The 16,508-nt window shown below is 37.0% G+C and overlaps 2 protein-coding genes across 11 annotated transcripts in view; one reads left to right on the forward strand and one right to left on the reverse strand.

Moving 5' to 3' along the window:
- LOC147845623 (uncharacterized) overlaps nucleotides 1-8,673 on the forward strand; it is an 807,608-nt gene extending 798,935 nt beyond the window's left edge. The window contains exons 1-2 of one of the 2 annotated variants that reach the window (XM_087244475.1): nucleotides 2,783-5,321; nucleotides 5,403-8,673. In XM_087244475.1, coding sequence (XP_087100601.1) covers nucleotides 4,874-5,321; nucleotides 5,403-7,771 — 2,817 coding nt within the window. In that variant the 5' untranslated portion in view covers nucleotides 2,783-4,873 and the 3' untranslated portion in view covers nucleotides 7,772-8,673. Of the gene's footprint in view, nucleotides 1-2,782 lie in introns of those variants that run through there. The other variant, XM_087244474.1, reaches the window with a different exon arrangement.
- The window catches only part of grb2b (growth factor receptor-bound protein 2b), a 58,518-nt gene continuing 43,128 nt past the window's right edge, over nucleotides 1,119-16,508 (reverse strand). For 5 of the 9 annotated variants that reach the window (XM_087242404.1, XM_087242405.1, XM_087242403.1 and 2 more), the window contains 3 exons: nucleotides 11,910-12,032; nucleotides 9,153-9,321; nucleotides 1,119-2,891 (listed from right to left, as the gene is read on the reverse strand). In XM_087242404.1, coding sequence (XP_087098530.1) covers nucleotides 2,706-2,891; nucleotides 9,153-9,321; nucleotides 11,910-12,032 — 478 coding nt within the window. In that variant the 3' untranslated portion in view covers nucleotides 1,119-2,705. 9 annotated transcript variants of the gene reach the window in all.

Raw genomic sequence — 16,508 nt, forward strand, 5'->3', positions numbered from 1 at the left:
TGATCTGAATCAGGTGTGTTTGAGAGACCTGGTATATGTGCAGAGCTGGTGCTCCTCCAGGAACGTGGTTGAGAAACACTGCCCTAAGACATAGGTGCTAAATTCAGTTCCTGGAGGGCCGCAGCTCTGCACAGTTTAGTTTTAACCTTAATTAAACACACCTGATTGAAATAAAATCGAGTCCTTCAGGCTTGTTTGAAACCTACAGGTAAGTGTGTTGGAGCAGGGTTTGAACTAAACTGTGCGAGAATCCTGGAGGGCCGGTTTCCTGTTAAGTTTAGCTCCAACTTGCTGCAACACACCTGCCAAGAAGTTTCTAGTAAGAGCTTGATTAGCTGAATCAGGTGTGTTTGATTAGGATTGGAGCTAATCTCTCCAGGACACCAGACCTCTAGGACCGAGTGTGGACACCCCTGCCTTAGGGCAATTAGCAGTGCATGTAAGGTTTAGCTTCAGTGTTTCTCAACCACGTTCCTGGAGCACCAACATGTTTCAACCAAATACACCTGATTCAAATTATCAGCTCAATAGCAGAGAGTGATGGGTGTGACAGACAAAGAAGACATTCAAAACATGCAGTGTTGGTGGTCCTCCAGGAACGTGGTTGAGAAACACTGTGCTACATCATGGAAGCAACAAGTCCCATCCTAAAAATACCTATTGCAATTTATTATTATTTGACCACTTATGATGGCAATCAATTAATCAGATAAATTTAAACGATGATTGTTTATTTTGTTTTCACAAGTAATTTTTTTCAAAATGTAAAATATCAATGACAGTTTAACTATTGTCTGCCTTCCAAGCAAATGAGGATCAAGCCACAAAGAATTCTCTAATTCATGTAAATTACACACATGACATTTTTACTGTGACTTACTGTGTCCAACATAATTCAGGCAAATTTAAGATCTATAGAAAAAAACTTTTAATTACTACTAATAATATAATAATATAATAATATTATATATATATATATATATATAAATATATATATATATATATATATATATATATATATATATATATATATATATATATATATATATATATAGTTCATGTTCATGAAAGTGTGAAAAACTCAATTGCACAATAAAAATCATCCGACACAAGAGCAATGCTTTCTTTTTTTTATCATTTTTTTTATTTATTCAAAAGAAACAAGAAAAAAGGCAAAAGAAAAAAAAGGTTAAGAAAAAGGTGAGACATTTAAATAGGAGCGAGTGTGTGCAGGTGTGTTCAGGAGGACGAGGAGGAGCACATGATTCAGGGTCTGACTCAAGCCCAATGCTCAGGCTAAAGCAACAAGCCAGAGACACTGTCACACCAGAGAAAAAGGCACTAATCCAGAGAGAACGAAAAACACAGGGCAGGACATTACACAAATACACAAAACCATACGACACTGAAAAGACAAAAGAGAAACTAAAAAAACAAAACAAATAAAAAACAAAAACAACGCATCACATTAGTCAATGTGACAACTCATATTTTATATATATATATATATATATATATATATATATATATATATATATATATATATATATATATATATATATATATATATATATATATATATATATTCTTAAAATGAAAACTCTCTGGTTTCTTACTTCTTACTGGCTTAACCAGCATCTGCCAGTTTTTCGACACCAAATCTTGCGACTTTAAGTTGTTTAGTTACAAATGCAGTACGTGAACAACTTTGACACCGTCTTTGAAATCATGTGGTTCAGCTCTGCAAACTGGCGTCCCTCATGATGAGCGATGTTGGCTACATTCACATCCCAACACAAATAAAATGTGGCTGCAATAAATACATTGGCTTAAAATGGTGACTTTTTCACATCAGGTCACCTCCTGCACCTTCAGCATCACTGAGGATTCGCTGCTCACCTACTGGATCTAAAACAAAGAAGGATGTCAAAGGGAATACGATGCGTTAAATACTACGGCTTTAAACGTCTGAGATGCTTAAAAAAAACATCAGCAATTCTCAGAGCTACTCCGTTTCATTCGCCCTCCCCAAAAAATTAACATAATTTACATTTGGAGAAAAAAAATATGCTGGAAGGTAAAACAGACAGACACATACAAATATATAATATATATATTCTTAAAAAAATGGATTCTCTCTATAGGTGTTTTTTTTTCTTCCTCCACAGCCCAGATGTACAATGCGTTTGCAAATTATTTTTTGAACCTCTTACATTTTTTTTTTCGATTGTTTTTTTCTTCCTTTTTAAAAACAGCTTCAGGATTTACTGTCATAAAGAGATCTAAACATGCAGCCAAATAAACAAAACCAAAAGAAATCAAACAAACGTAAAAATCTAACCGCAGACTAGAAAAGAAGCCAAAAGCAGCAGGATGAATCTACCGATAGAATCATTGTTTAATTTATGCGTGGATTTACTATGCTAAAATTCAGCCTTCCGCTCTATAAACAGCTCAGTCTGGACTGCAAGCGTTCATGAAAAACATCACGATTCTCAGGAATAATAGTTTTCGCCCGGGCACCACGGCAGAGCTGGAAAACATCCAGCTTCTTCGCTCTTGTTTTCTTCTTCTCCTCCATTTCCGTTGGTCTGTTCTGCTTTGGATTTCACAGGACTTTAGGGTGTTGACATGTAGGGTCGTCTGATTGTATGTGAATGTGAGGGGCCGTTAATTACACTTGATTCACTAAATGGCTTGCTTGTTTACATGTTCCGGTTGACGGGCGTGACATAGTTGCGAGGGAACATGCCCGTCTGGCCATGGCAGGCACCCTTCCACCAGTTGGGGTCCGAGTTGTCCAGGACCTGAATGAAGTCTCCGCGTCTGAAGCCCAGCTCGCCGTCCTCCTGAGGGTCGAAGTCAAACAGCGCCTGCACGTACGTCGGATGCTGCGAATACACAAGAGTCACATGTGTGTGAGTATGTGCAGGGGTTTCCAAACTTTTCAGCCCGTGATTAAGAATGAACCGATACCACTTTTTTAACAAACCGACACAAGTGCGAGTGATTTAATTTGTGTGCTCGCGATACCAAGTACCGATTCCGATACTTCTTAGATTTAGTTTCAATGAAAGTGCAATTCATTTGAAAGGTTTTATTTTTTTGCCTGTAGCAGGGGTGAACACACACAAAAAAACTTTAACAGAAAGCTATTCCAAGCCAAAAATATAAACACATTGATGATAACCTTGCAAATCAGTAGACCTTATCGATTACTGATTAAGCATGGACATTTAAAGGATATCCTTGCACTGACACGTGTCCACGACTTCACACACAACATAATCAAGTGTGTGCAGTTACCCTACCTTACCTTATGGAGTTACTCATTTGACATTGCATATTGGGGTTGCGTAAAACCCTGTCATGCGTGGTTCTTTATTATATTCGTGAGCCCTACTGTTAATCCGCGGGTCAGGTAATCAAAAAGTAGGCTACATGACTTAACGACATAACTGTGGGTTGGTCGCGGGTGGATAAGAATAATATCACAATGTTTTTGAGGTTTCTAGTCCTTCCGACTGAGTTTGTTCTTCTGAGGTAATCTGGGAATACTTTCAGGGCTACACAGGGCATTGAAACATTCCTCCCTGTTCAGTCATGGCCTTTCTTTTTAATGTACATGAGTGCCATAAAGGTGTCAAAGTTGAACATTGTGCTGTAAAATCTGTCTGCTGCATCTAACAATATTATCTAAACAAATCTGTAAAATCTGTAAAATCTGTCTGCTGCATCTAAAAAAAGGAGAAGCACTTTAGCAGCATCTAGAACAGCAGCCTGTAAGTACATTTAAGATTTGTTTCAGTTGTTGTGTATGGTTTGAGGACTTGTTTCCAGCTGTTTGTGTAAAGTTGTAGGACATTTAAACTTGCTTTCAGTTGTGTATAATACTAGAAGTTGTTTAGCCACTGTTTCCTTGGTTACTATAAGAGCTTGTGCAGCGAACGCAGACGCGGTTTCGCGTCGTCCGCCTCAGTTTCGGCCCTTGTTTTGACTCGGGAGGCGTGTCCAAACGCCAGGTAACCACTATATAGTGAGCACGGTAGCATTAGTCGGCAGGAGAAGCACTTTAGCAGCATCTAGAACAGCAGCCTGTAAGTACATTTAAGATTTGTTTCAGTTGTTGTGTATGGTTTGAGGACTTGTTTCCAGCTGTTTGTGTAAAGTTGTAGGACATTTAAACTTGCTTTCAGTTGTGTATAATACTAGAAGTTGTTTAGCCACTGTTTCCTTGGTTACTATAAGAGCTTGTGCAGCGAACGCAGACGCGGTTTCGCGTCGTCCGCCTCAGTTTCGGCCCTTGTTTTGACTCGGGAGGCGTGTCCAAACGCCAGGTAACCACTATATAGTGAGCACGGTAGCATTAGTCGGCAGGAGAAGCACTTTAGCAGCATCTAGAACAGCAGCCTGTAAGTACATTTAAGATTTGTTTCAGTTGTTGTGTATGGTTTGAGGACTTGTTTCCAGCTGTTTGTGTAAAGTTGTAGGACATTTAAACTTGCTTTCAGTTGTGTATAATACTAGAAGTTGTTTAGCCACTGTTTCCTTGGTTACTATAAGAGCTTGTGCAGGGAACGCAGACGCGGTTTCGCGTCGTCCGCCTCAGTTTCGGCCCTTGTTTTGACTCTCGAGGCGTGTCCAGCTGAATTCAATCAGCTAGTGCTTTGGGGGTTATATAAACAACTAGTTCACCGCGGCAGCGGTCGTGGCAGCCTCGTGTGAAGACCGCCTCGTGTGAAGACCGACGAGTGTAAAGACCATCGACTCTACCTGCGCGACTCCACCGAGCAAAGACACCGACAAAGCACTTGAGTACTTTACTGTATTGTTTTACTTTACACTTATTTTTTGTTGTCAGTGCACTTTTATTATGTGTTTTCTAATTCCTGTTGTTACTAACACTCGCAAAACACGGGAGGTACGCTGCAGGCGTAATCCTCACAACCTTCGTTCAATACATGTATCTACTATTTCACAACTCTCTCTCTCCGTGGGCCTCTGGAACTGTCAATCAGCTGTTAACAAGGCTGATTTTATTACCTCCATAGCTACATATTCTGACTATAATCTCATGGCTCTAACTGAGACCTGGTTGAGGCCGGAGGACACTGCTACACATGCTACTCTTTCTGCTAATTTCTCTTTTTCCCACACTCCTCGTCAGACAGGGAGAGGGGGTGGGACTGGACTACTAATTTCCAAAGAATGGAAATTTACTCTGATACCGTCCCTGCCAACAATCAGCTCCTTTGAATTCCATGCAGTCACCATTATCCACCCCTTCTACATAAATGTGGTTGTCATCTACCGCCCACCAGGTAAATTAGGTCACTTCCTAGATGAACTGGATGTTCTTCTCTCATCTTTTTCTAATTTTGCCACTCCCTTATTGGTGCTAGGTGACTTCAACATTTACGTTGACAAACCGCAAGCTGCAGACTTTCAGACTTTGCTTGCCTCTTTTGACCTAAAAAGAGCACCTACTTCTGCTACCCACAAATCAGGTAATCAGCTAGACCTTATTTACACACGACACTGCTTCACTGATCAAACAATAGTAACTCCACTACAAATATCTGATCATTTCCTTCTGTCTCTCAACATCCACATTACTCCTGAGCCGCCACACACTCCAACACTGGTTGCCTTTCGCAGAAACCTACGATCTCTCTCACCCAACAGACTATCCACCATTGTTTCAGACTCTCTTCCTCCATCTCGCAAACTCACTGCACTTGATTCGAACAGTGCCACTAATACACTCTGCTCCACACTAGCATCATGTCTAGACCGATTATGTCCTCTTGCATCCAGGCCAGCCCGTGCCAGTCCTCCTGCACCCTGGCTCTCAGATGCTCTCCGTGAGCATCGCTCAAAACTTCGGGCTGCAGAGAGAATTTGGCGGAAAACTAAAAATCCTGCACATCTCTTAACATACCAAACTCTTCTGTCCTCTTTCTCAGCTGAGGTTACTTCTGCAAAGCAGACGTATTACCGTCTGAAAATCAACAATGCCACTAATCCTCGCCTACTTTTTAAAACATTTTCCTCCCTCCTCTATCCTCCTCCTCCACCCGCATCCTCCACACTTACTACTGATGACTTTGCTACATTCTTCTGCACCAAAACTGCAAAAATCAGTGCTCAATTTGCTGCACCTACAACAAACACGCAAGATACAACACCAACACCACACACACTCACCTCTTTTTCTCAGCTCTCTGAGTCTGAGGTGTCCAAACTTGTGCTATCTAGCCATGCAACCACCTGTCCACTCGATCCCATTCCCTCTCATCTCTTGCAAGCCATCTCTCCTGCAGTCATACCAACACTGACTCACATAATTAACACATCTCTTGACTCTGGTTTATTCCCCACTACATTTAAGCAGGCTAGGGTAACCCCACTGCTAAAGAAACCCAACCTGGACCATACGCTACTTGAAAACTACAGACCAGTATCCCTGCTTCCATTCATGGCCAAGATTCTGGAGAAAGTAGTGTTCAATCAAGTTCTGGACTTTCTTACTCAAAACAATCTCATGGACAACAAGCAATCCGGCTTTAAGAAAGGCCACTCAACTGAGACTGCCCTGCTCTCGGTCGTGGAGGATCTCAGACTGGCTAAAGCAGACTCTAAATCATCAGTCCTCATTTTGCTGGACTTGTCAGCTGCTTTTGACACTGTCAACCACCAGATCCTGCTATCTACGCTTGAGTCACTGGGCGTTGCGGGCACTGTTATACAATGGTTCAGATCCTACCTCTCTGACAGGTCATTCAGGGTGTCTTGGAGGGGAGAGGTGTCCAACCTACAGCATCTAAACACTGGGGTACCTCAAGGCTCTGTTCTTGGGCCACTTCTCTTCTCCATCTACACATCATCTCTAGGACCAGTCATCCAGAGACATGGATTCTCCTACCACTGCTATGCTGATGACACCCAGCTATACCTCTCTTTTCATCCTGATGATCCCTCCGTTCCAGCTCGTATCTCAGCCTGCCTGTTGGATATTTCACACTGGATGAAAGATCATCATCTTCAGCTGAACCTCGCAAAAACGGAAATGCTTGTAGTTTCTGCCAACCCGACTCTACACCATAACTTTTCAATCCAGATGGATGGGGCAACCATTACTGCATCCAAAATGGTGAAAAGCCTTGGAGTAACGATTGATGACCAACTAAACTTCTCTGACCACATTTCTAGAACTGCTCGATCGTGCAGATTTGCACTCTATAACATCAGAAAGATCCGACCCTTCTTATCTGAATATGCAGCTCAACTCCTTGTTCAAGCTCTTGTTCTCTCCAAACTGGATTACTGCAACTCTCTACTAGCTGGGCTTCCAGCTAACTCTATCAAGCCTCTTCAACTGCTCCAGAATGCAGCAGCACGGGTTGTCTTCAATGAACCTAAACGAGCACATGTCACTCCGCTGCTAGTCCGTTTGCACTGGCTGCCAGTTGCTGCTCGCATCAAATTCAAAACTCTGATGTTTGCCTACAAAGTGACTTCTGGCCTAGCACCTTCTTATCTGCACTCACTTCTGCAGATCTATGTGCCCTCCAGAAACTTGCGTTCTGTGAATGAACGTCGCCTCGTGGTTCCATCCCAAAGAGGGAAAAAATCACTTTCGCGAACGCTCACGCTCAATCTGCCCAGTTGGTGGAATGAACTCCCTAACTGCATCAGAACAGCAGAGTCACTCGCTATTTTCAAGAAACGACTAAAAACTCAACTATTTAGTCTCCACTTCACTTCCTAATCTGCAATTGCCTCTTTGAATATCACACTAATTGTACAAAAAAAAAAAAAAAAAAAAAAAAAAAACTACTAACACTTCCCTTCTTAGACTTTACAGACCTGAAACTTGCCTTTAGTACTTATTCATTGTTGCTCTTAGTTGTGTAAATTGCTTCCTTGTCCTCATTTGTAAGTCGCTTTGGATAAAAGCGTCTGCTAAATGACTAAATGTAAATGTAAATGTAAATGTAAATATTGCTGTGTTATTAATCTAGCATAACAATCACAGGGGTCACAATCCAATGGAAAAAAAGAATTGAAAGGCTGATGACTTTTTATTTGCATGTGGTTTTTTATGTAACTTTTAAATACTATTTTTATCTTATGTGGGTTATGGATAAAATATGCTAATTCTAATAGTTTAATAACACATGTGAGATTTTTGGAAATCACCAAGCGACTTCACCCAGAACCACTGACATAGTAGATGTTTTTGATGAACTGTTTTTGATGAACACAAAACGTTTATATTAATTTACATTTGAACTTATTTTATAGCTTATTTCATTATTTTAAATAGCGTAAAAAGGTTTTGAAGTGTACAGCAACTAACTGTTGTTTTATGAAAACAAACAAACAAAAACAAATAACAAGTCACAAATTCTTAACTGAAGACGTTCATTCATTCTCTTTTCGGCTTAGTCCCTTTATTAATCAGGGGTCACCACAGCGGAATGAATCGCCAACTTAAAAAGGGTATGTTTTACACAGTGGATGCCCTTCCAGCTGCAACCCATCACAGGGTGCTGCAACACCCACACACTTTGTAACTGCAGTAAAATGGATGCAGAATAAAATAAAATAACAAATATAATATTTATCATTTCAACTACTTGACAAAAAAGTATTTCTGATTTGCAATAAGGAAAAAAAGCATTAAAACTAAAACAAAGTAGAAAAGTATTTATTTTAAATAATGAAAACAGAAAAATAAAAAATCATATCAAACCATATTAATAAAGAAAAAAGATCCAAAATGTGCATAAAAATATGTGAATGGAAACATAACTAGTGTTGACAGAATTTTGGATGAACGTTTTCTTTAACTCACTATTATAAATTCTGATACTGCTGAATATAAACACACAGTTATGGAATATCTTTATTAGCTCAAGTTGATATATCAAAAATGATTAAAACGACTGCAAAGCATTTCGAAGAAAAAAAAAACTTCATCTTTAAAATCACTCCACTGGTTCTTCCACTGAAGACTATTTCCTTTTCTGCTAATGTCCCTCCGGCTAAATATCCTGCTTCCGTCACATTACAGAAATTAAATAGATTGCTAACAGCCATTCATTTGGACCGTATAAAAGAGGAAAGGTCAAAGGCAGCGCACAAACCTGAGGCACCTGCTCGATGTCTCGGAGAAAGATCTGCTGGTTTCTGGAAACAGAAGTGGTGCGGTGATAATCCACCAGCTCATTCAGAGAGTTAAACTTCACCACCCAGAGGAAGTACTTTCCAGCACCGTCACGAAGCACTTTGAAGTGCTGAACATCATTACCAAACCTGCAACAAACAAACAGCACACCCAAAAGATTCATATCAACAGGATTTCTGCAAGTTTCACTGAAAGTTTTTTTAAAGAGATAGTTCACCCAAAAATTTTAATTCAGTGATCATTTACTCACCTATCTTTGTTCTGATGAACACAAAACGAGATAATGTGAGAAATGTTGGAAAGCTGTAACCATTGACTTGGATGCCAATATTTTGGATGCCAATGGTTACCAGTTTCCATTATTCTTTAAAATATCTTCTTTTGTGTAAATCCAAAATCAAACAAAAAGTGCTTCTGCGGTAATAAAATGTGTTGCTGCTCTTTAGATAAAAAAAAAATCATAAAAGTAAAAAACAAAAATCATAAGTCCAAGGCTCTCAAAGTCACAAAGCCTTTATTAGCAATAATTGTTAATAAAAATTATTATTAAATATTTAAATGTTTTCACTTTCTTAATTTTCTTGGACGTATAATTTTGTTATTTATCTTCTTGTTATTTAACTCAAAGGTTTGAAACTGCTGGTGGGTGGCTAAATAATGACAGAATTTTCATTTTAGGATGCACTATCCCTTTAAGACCTTGATGAAACCACTATGAATGAAATTTAAGACGTACATTAATGTTGGTCTCATTTCTAGTCATAATATAGCTAATTCTGCTTATATTTAGACTATAAAAGGTAAGGAAGAGACATTCCAAAGCACAGTTTTGATTCAGTGATTATCAGCGGAAGCTTTATATTTACAAAATAAGTCAATCCAAGACCAAAATACTACAGTGAGTTTTTTTAAGGTAGCTAGCCATGAGATTTAGATCACATATTTTACTACAGTTGACTTTACTGACAAAATGTGTATGAAAATCTACAATCCCACAGCCATTTTAAACAAATTTAAACAACTGATTCCATGAATTTCTTGCTATCACCCTTGTGTCATGTCTTTTTACAGGGTATGTGGAGGAATCCTAAAGGTAATTTCAATACCATTTTAAGACTTTTTAAAGACCTTCTCAGAATATTTCAGTATCAGTATCAAACCTTTAACTTAATAAACAGTGGTTAATAAACAGTTGTAGTTAAATTAATCAATGGAGCACAACCGTGCAACAGAACTCAGACAAGCTCAGAGGAAACAACGCTTGAAAGATTTAATTCCGTGGTTGTTTTTAGCGACAGGCTTCAACCACTTTTTGAACTTGTCTTTCTTTAACCAGTGGTACGCAAACTAACATTTTCCCATTTTGCTGTCTGTTTCGCTCTATGGTTTCGCTACATGTGGCGAGCGTCACATCACCTTCCCGTGTTTGTTGCAAATTACGTAACATCACCCGAATAGCGTGGCCAGACGCACCCCATCCCAAACCAATCGAGTGGATTGAGCATGCTGTTGTTAATATTAGGAGGAAAATAAATATATTTATGCTTTTTTGGAGGCAAACTTTTTGAAATACGCTTGAACAAAATTTAAGACATTGTTAAAATGGGATTAAGATTTTTAATACCTTCTAAAGGCCTTAATTCTCTCATAATTGAACACTGTAAGAGCTCGCGGACACCCTGATTCATCTGTGAAAGGCCCAAACAGGCCTAGCCAGCGGAAAAACACTTTTGGCACGATTTTGTTTTGTCAGTATTGTGTCCTCTTGTTTTACAATTATAGTATTTAAAGGAAGGAAAACATTAAATAGTTTTTTTTTCTTCAGAAAACTGTGATACGTTTTACTTTTTAAGATTCTTTGATGAAAAGAATGTTTAAAACACAACATTTATTTCAAATAAAATATTATTTTAACATTACAAATGTCTTTACTTTTACTCTTAAACAATTTAATGAATAAAAGTAAATAATTTTTAATAGTACATTTGAATTATCAATGCTGAAAACATTTCTTCCTCCATCATAGTTTGTGGAAACTGATGCATTTACGTTTTTAGCATTCCTTCATGGAAGAAAGTTCAAAATAACAGGATTCATTTAAATATATATAATAATAATAATAATTATGAAATGAATTCAATTTAATGAGCTGCAAATCATCATATTAGGGTGGTTTCTGAATGATTGTGTCACACTGAAGACTGGAGTATTGACAAAAATACAATGAATTCAATTACAATCAGTAGAAAAACATTTTAAACTGTAACATTTCCTAACTTTAGAGTTTATTTCTGATTAAACAAATGCAGACTTGACTTGCAAAACAGGCTTCTAAAGGCACAGTTACCCAAAAAGAAAAATGACCTCATCATTTACTCTCCGTCATGTGGTTTTATGAGTTTTTTTTTTCTGTTGAGCCCAAAAAAAGATATTTTGAAGAATGTTGGTTACTTGAACCCTTCAACTTTTCATAATAGGGGAAAATAGAATTAAGAAAGCCAATGAATCCCTGAAACCAACATTTTTTTTAAATATCTTCTTTAGTATGCAACAGAAAAATGATCTTGAACTGGTTATGAACATGTGAAGAGTGAGTGAATGGGTGAACTATCCCTTTAGGATCCTTTAAATATTGTACAGATCTCAAACAGCTGATAGGTAGAGTATTGTCAGGTTGTTCTGGAATTGAGGAGAGGTGGATTTGTTTTTTACTCACTTGACAGACAGTGAGAAGTCTCCAGGCGCACTCTCGCTCTCTCTGATGAGAAAAGCTCCGTCATGCCTCTGTTTGTTCAGGATCTCCTCCGCTCGGGCTCTGGGGATTCTCCCGAAAAACCACCTGACAAAACAACACACACAAACATCAGTTGGATCAGAGCAGAGAATCATGATTTCAGAAAAACTGAGCGGCGATGCAGAGGACAGAGATCAGATGATTTTCACTGTTTTACACGCAATTGCGGATGAACAGAAAGAAGATCATTTGCAAATATTCAGCGCTGAGAGAAACAGCTTAGGAAAATTAGATGGCAGTTTTGCGTTTGATAGAAAGCCAAGAGAGCAATTAACACTGGCAGAAGATCAACAGCGAATCGAGAAACAAAGATGACAGTGTCACATGTCAGTGGTTCCCACAGGTTTGAAATATATTTGCGGTGGTAATCGTATTGAAACACACCATTTACCCATGGCACATAAATGGTCAACTACATGCGACAAACCAAAACAATAATGTGTTTTAACAATTTTTTTATTTATTATAACACTGTTATACAACTTTTCTTTTCAGCGGATAAAAGTTATTAAAAAAAGGCTCTTGAAATAAAAGAAATCTGTTATTTCTCTTACTTTTATGCTATTTAGGAGCCATGTGCACCCACTGACAGTTAAAGGCAGCGCTCTTGCTCTCTCTAAAGTTGCTATACTGGCATGATACTTTGTACAGTATAGGCAAAGCATTTAAGACATGTATAAAGTATGTAATATATTAACATCATTAAATTAATAAAATATACAGCAAATGAGAAACAAATAACGAAGAAAATGAATAAAGAAAGATATTATTGCTCAAAATGAATAATAATTACTAGAATACAAGTAGATTATTTAAATGAGGCAAATTGGTTGATTAGCCATTTCTAATGGTGTACAAATACTTTGCAGCCAGTATATTTTGTGCGCATTAACTTTTCAGCTGCGAAAAAAAAGCAACTTTACAAAGCTAAAGTAAAACTTGAATCCTGGAATTTGAGGAATTTCAAAAACTACAGCTGGATGCTTTTTGGCAGGTCTCTGTGGGTCCTGCAGAGCACGTGACTGTGGGAGTGTTGACAGTTTTCACACACACAGAACCAGCAGTAGCAAACGTGCAGAGAAGATTTTCCACTGGTTAATTGAACGCAAATGTTTGGCTTTCCTGGACGTACCCAAAAAAAAAAAAAGTGTAAAAGGATGATGATTGTATTTTTCATGCGTCACCACCAAATATACTTGGGCGACCGTTACTATACCTAGGCGGCCGGTGTATACAGTTGAAGTCAAAATGATTAGCCCTCCTTTGAATTTTGTTTTCTTTTTTTAAATATTTCCAAAATAATGACTAACAGAGCAAGAGATTTTTCACAGTATGTCTGATATTTTTCTTCTGGAGAAAGGCTTACTTGTATTATTTCAGCTAGAAAAAAATAAAATTTAAATAATAAAAAAACATTTTAAGGTCTAAATTATGTAGCTCCCTTAGCAATGTTTTTTGAGTGTCCATCACCTTGTGCTACATTCCACGTATGTTTGGTGGTGTTTTGTGTTTGTTTGTTTCCTGTTTTGCTTTCCCGTAGTGTATTCTTTTCTGCCCAGGTGTGCGACCATTGGCCGAGAAGGTCGTCAATCATCGTTATGACACCACTTGGCGCACCAATCAGGAGCTGGTCCACAGAGTTTAAAAAGTAGGAGCACCTGATACAGCACTAAACTCCTCACTTGTCTCGACCAGCCTGTTCATTTGATTTCATATTAATTTTGTTGTTGTTTAGGTTGTGGCTCGTTGACGTGCTTTATTTTTTAGATAAGTTTTTGTAGCTCAATTTACCCAATTATTAGAGTCAAACAATCTTTATAAGAACTGCATCATAAGATAAGCTTTTGTTTTGCTAAATGCTAACAGTGTGTACTTTACGAGAACTTTCTTTTAGTGTTAGTTAGTTTATGGAGGAGTTGTCACACCTGTAATTATGTTAGTTAAGTAGTTTAGTTAAGTGTCTTATACGCTGAAGATTATGGTTTTGTTTCTACATTTTTCTTTGGTTAGATAGTTTAATGGGTTGGGGTTTAGTTAGATTGTTTTGTTATATTAATTTCTTTGTTTTGCCAACACTCTTGTTTGATTCAGTCATTTAAATTACATTCCTATATTCATTGTTTAATATCGTTGCTAAATAAATTGTTATTTTTATTTCACATATCCATTTGTTGGATTTTCTTTTATTTATACCTAGCACCATAGAAACTCATTTACTGTTACGTCTCATCCTATAGAACAACTTAAACACGTAACACCTTAACTTGCCTAAATAACCTAGTTACGCCTTTAAATGTCAGCACTATTATGTACTGTCATCATGGCAAAGATAAAAGAAATCAGTTATTAGAAAGTAATTATTAGGGTTAGAGAGTTACAAGTTTTATAATAGGAAATAAAATGTAACAGAGGGGGTGTTAATACTTCTGACTTCAACTGTATATTAAAAAATAAAACTTAAGCTGGTCTTTTATTTACAAGCCAGTTTATAAAATCATCCAACAATGCATGTCCTTTCTGTAGGAATACAGTGTGAAACATCACTGAGATTTTGTGTGTCTGTGTGTGTGTGTGTGTGTGTGTGTGTGTGTGTGTGTGTGTGTGTGTGTGTGTGCGTTGTAACGCAGGCAGGGTGACATGAACTGGGTTAAGCAAACTTGACAAACCCAAGGCCTTCATTTACTGGAAAGACAGCAGATAAATCCAAAGTTCAGTTACTGGATAAATGATATCTCATCATCACTGGCTTTATAGACCTTACACTCAGTAAAAGCCATCAATAAACTGAAGTATATTAACAATTTTAATAATAATAATATACCGTTATTTGGTCAACTTTATTTTAAATGAGATTTAAAATCAAAATAAATACTAGTGATTTACAGCTTTTTCATTTTGAGGTGTTTCATAATGAGGTGTCATAATCAATAATGATTAATACTTGATAAACCAAAAAGGTCACAGATTTAAATCCCTCCAAAACAAAAGTAAAAAAAAAAAAAAAAAAAAAACTCAAAAATGTAAAACCCAAATTGAAACAAAACAAATATAACCGAGATACAGAAATGGTTGCATAGGCCAGCTTATGTTTTTTTTTTTTTAAATGAGGTTCAATTCCGTGATTCATAAAAGTCTTGATAAAGAAAAAAACAATGAGTGTGCATTAAAAATATTAATAAATATTAAAGATTATCAAAGAATAAAATATAAAACAATCATATTATTATTATTATTATTAATAATAATAACAATAATAATAATACCAATAATAAAAAATGATAATATTAATAATTGTAAAAAGAAGAGATTAAAAAAATTCCAGATCTGCTTACGTTCATTAATGCATTGTAAAAAAAATTGCTGTGTTCCACACGACCTCTTTATGTCATCCCAACACAAATCAATTGGTTTTTATCATTTTAAGTAATTTGAACATAAAACATTTAAGCTTTCCCCCTCAAAAAAAAAAAAAAAAAAAAAAAACTACTTTAGAATTGTGATGTTTCAGCTCATTTTGAGTAAGCAGATCAGGCAGCAAAAATATATTTGAGGGTGTTTTTTTGATACCATAATTGCGATCACTCCATTTGTATTTGCATTGCATTTAATAAATGAAGCAAGTAGGTAAATTAATAACACCATTTAATATAAAAAATAAAAAGCATGTATGGTAAATAAAAAAAAATAAAAAACATTTTAGGGGGAAGATTGTACACCACACTTCATTTTTTCCAACCCCCACACCATTATTTTCATTCAAATCAAAATAAATACGCAGTTGATAACTAGTGTAATCAATGATAATGCTGATACTTTTTCTCTGTGCTCTTAGAGGCACAGACAAATAAATAAATAAACACATTACATCATTCAAAAAAAAAAATACATGTTTCGCTCTCCCTGATGGCTTGTTATGTAAGGCTAGTGTGGCTCCGCTTGATCTCTCCTGTCCATCTTGTGGACGACTCAAGCCACAGACACAAACACACACAGCATGTGACCTGAAGTTTCAGTAAAGCACTTGAGGGCAAATTCCACCTCAGTACATCCTCCTTATGCCATCTCTCTCTCTCTCTCTCTCTCTCTCTCTGCACTTACACACACGTGGATGGACATTTACATTCCCTGTCCAGATAAGAAACATCCGCCTCCCTTTCCCATAAACCTGGTCAATCTACTCTTACTCGCATATCAAACAAAGCAAAACGTTTTGCAAAATTGTTTTCCTGTAATGCAAATGATCAATATTTAGTTATCTGTTAAAGACAGCGAAGCAATTAGTCTTTATTAGCAATTAGTGTTACTTAAAAGTACTATTTTGTTCATATCACATGTAATTAAAAGTTTAGAAAGTGGCATTGGAATGACGTATAAAAGTGATGTATGAAAGTGAGGGCACTTCATAGTGTTTATTTCAGCTCGTTTTTTGGTTACAATCATAAAGAACATCTGCGGTACTGTTATGTCAAACTGATATCACAGATAATTTGTGTGACTAAAGACATCAACATAATGTAGCGC

Source organism: Danio rerio, chromosome 3, assembly GCF_052040795.2.
Source record: "Danio rerio strain M-AB ecotype USA chromosome 3, GRCz13ab, whole genome shotgun sequence".
Classification (NCBI taxonomy): domain Eukaryota; kingdom Metazoa; phylum Chordata; class Actinopteri; order Cypriniformes; family Danionidae; genus Danio; species Danio rerio.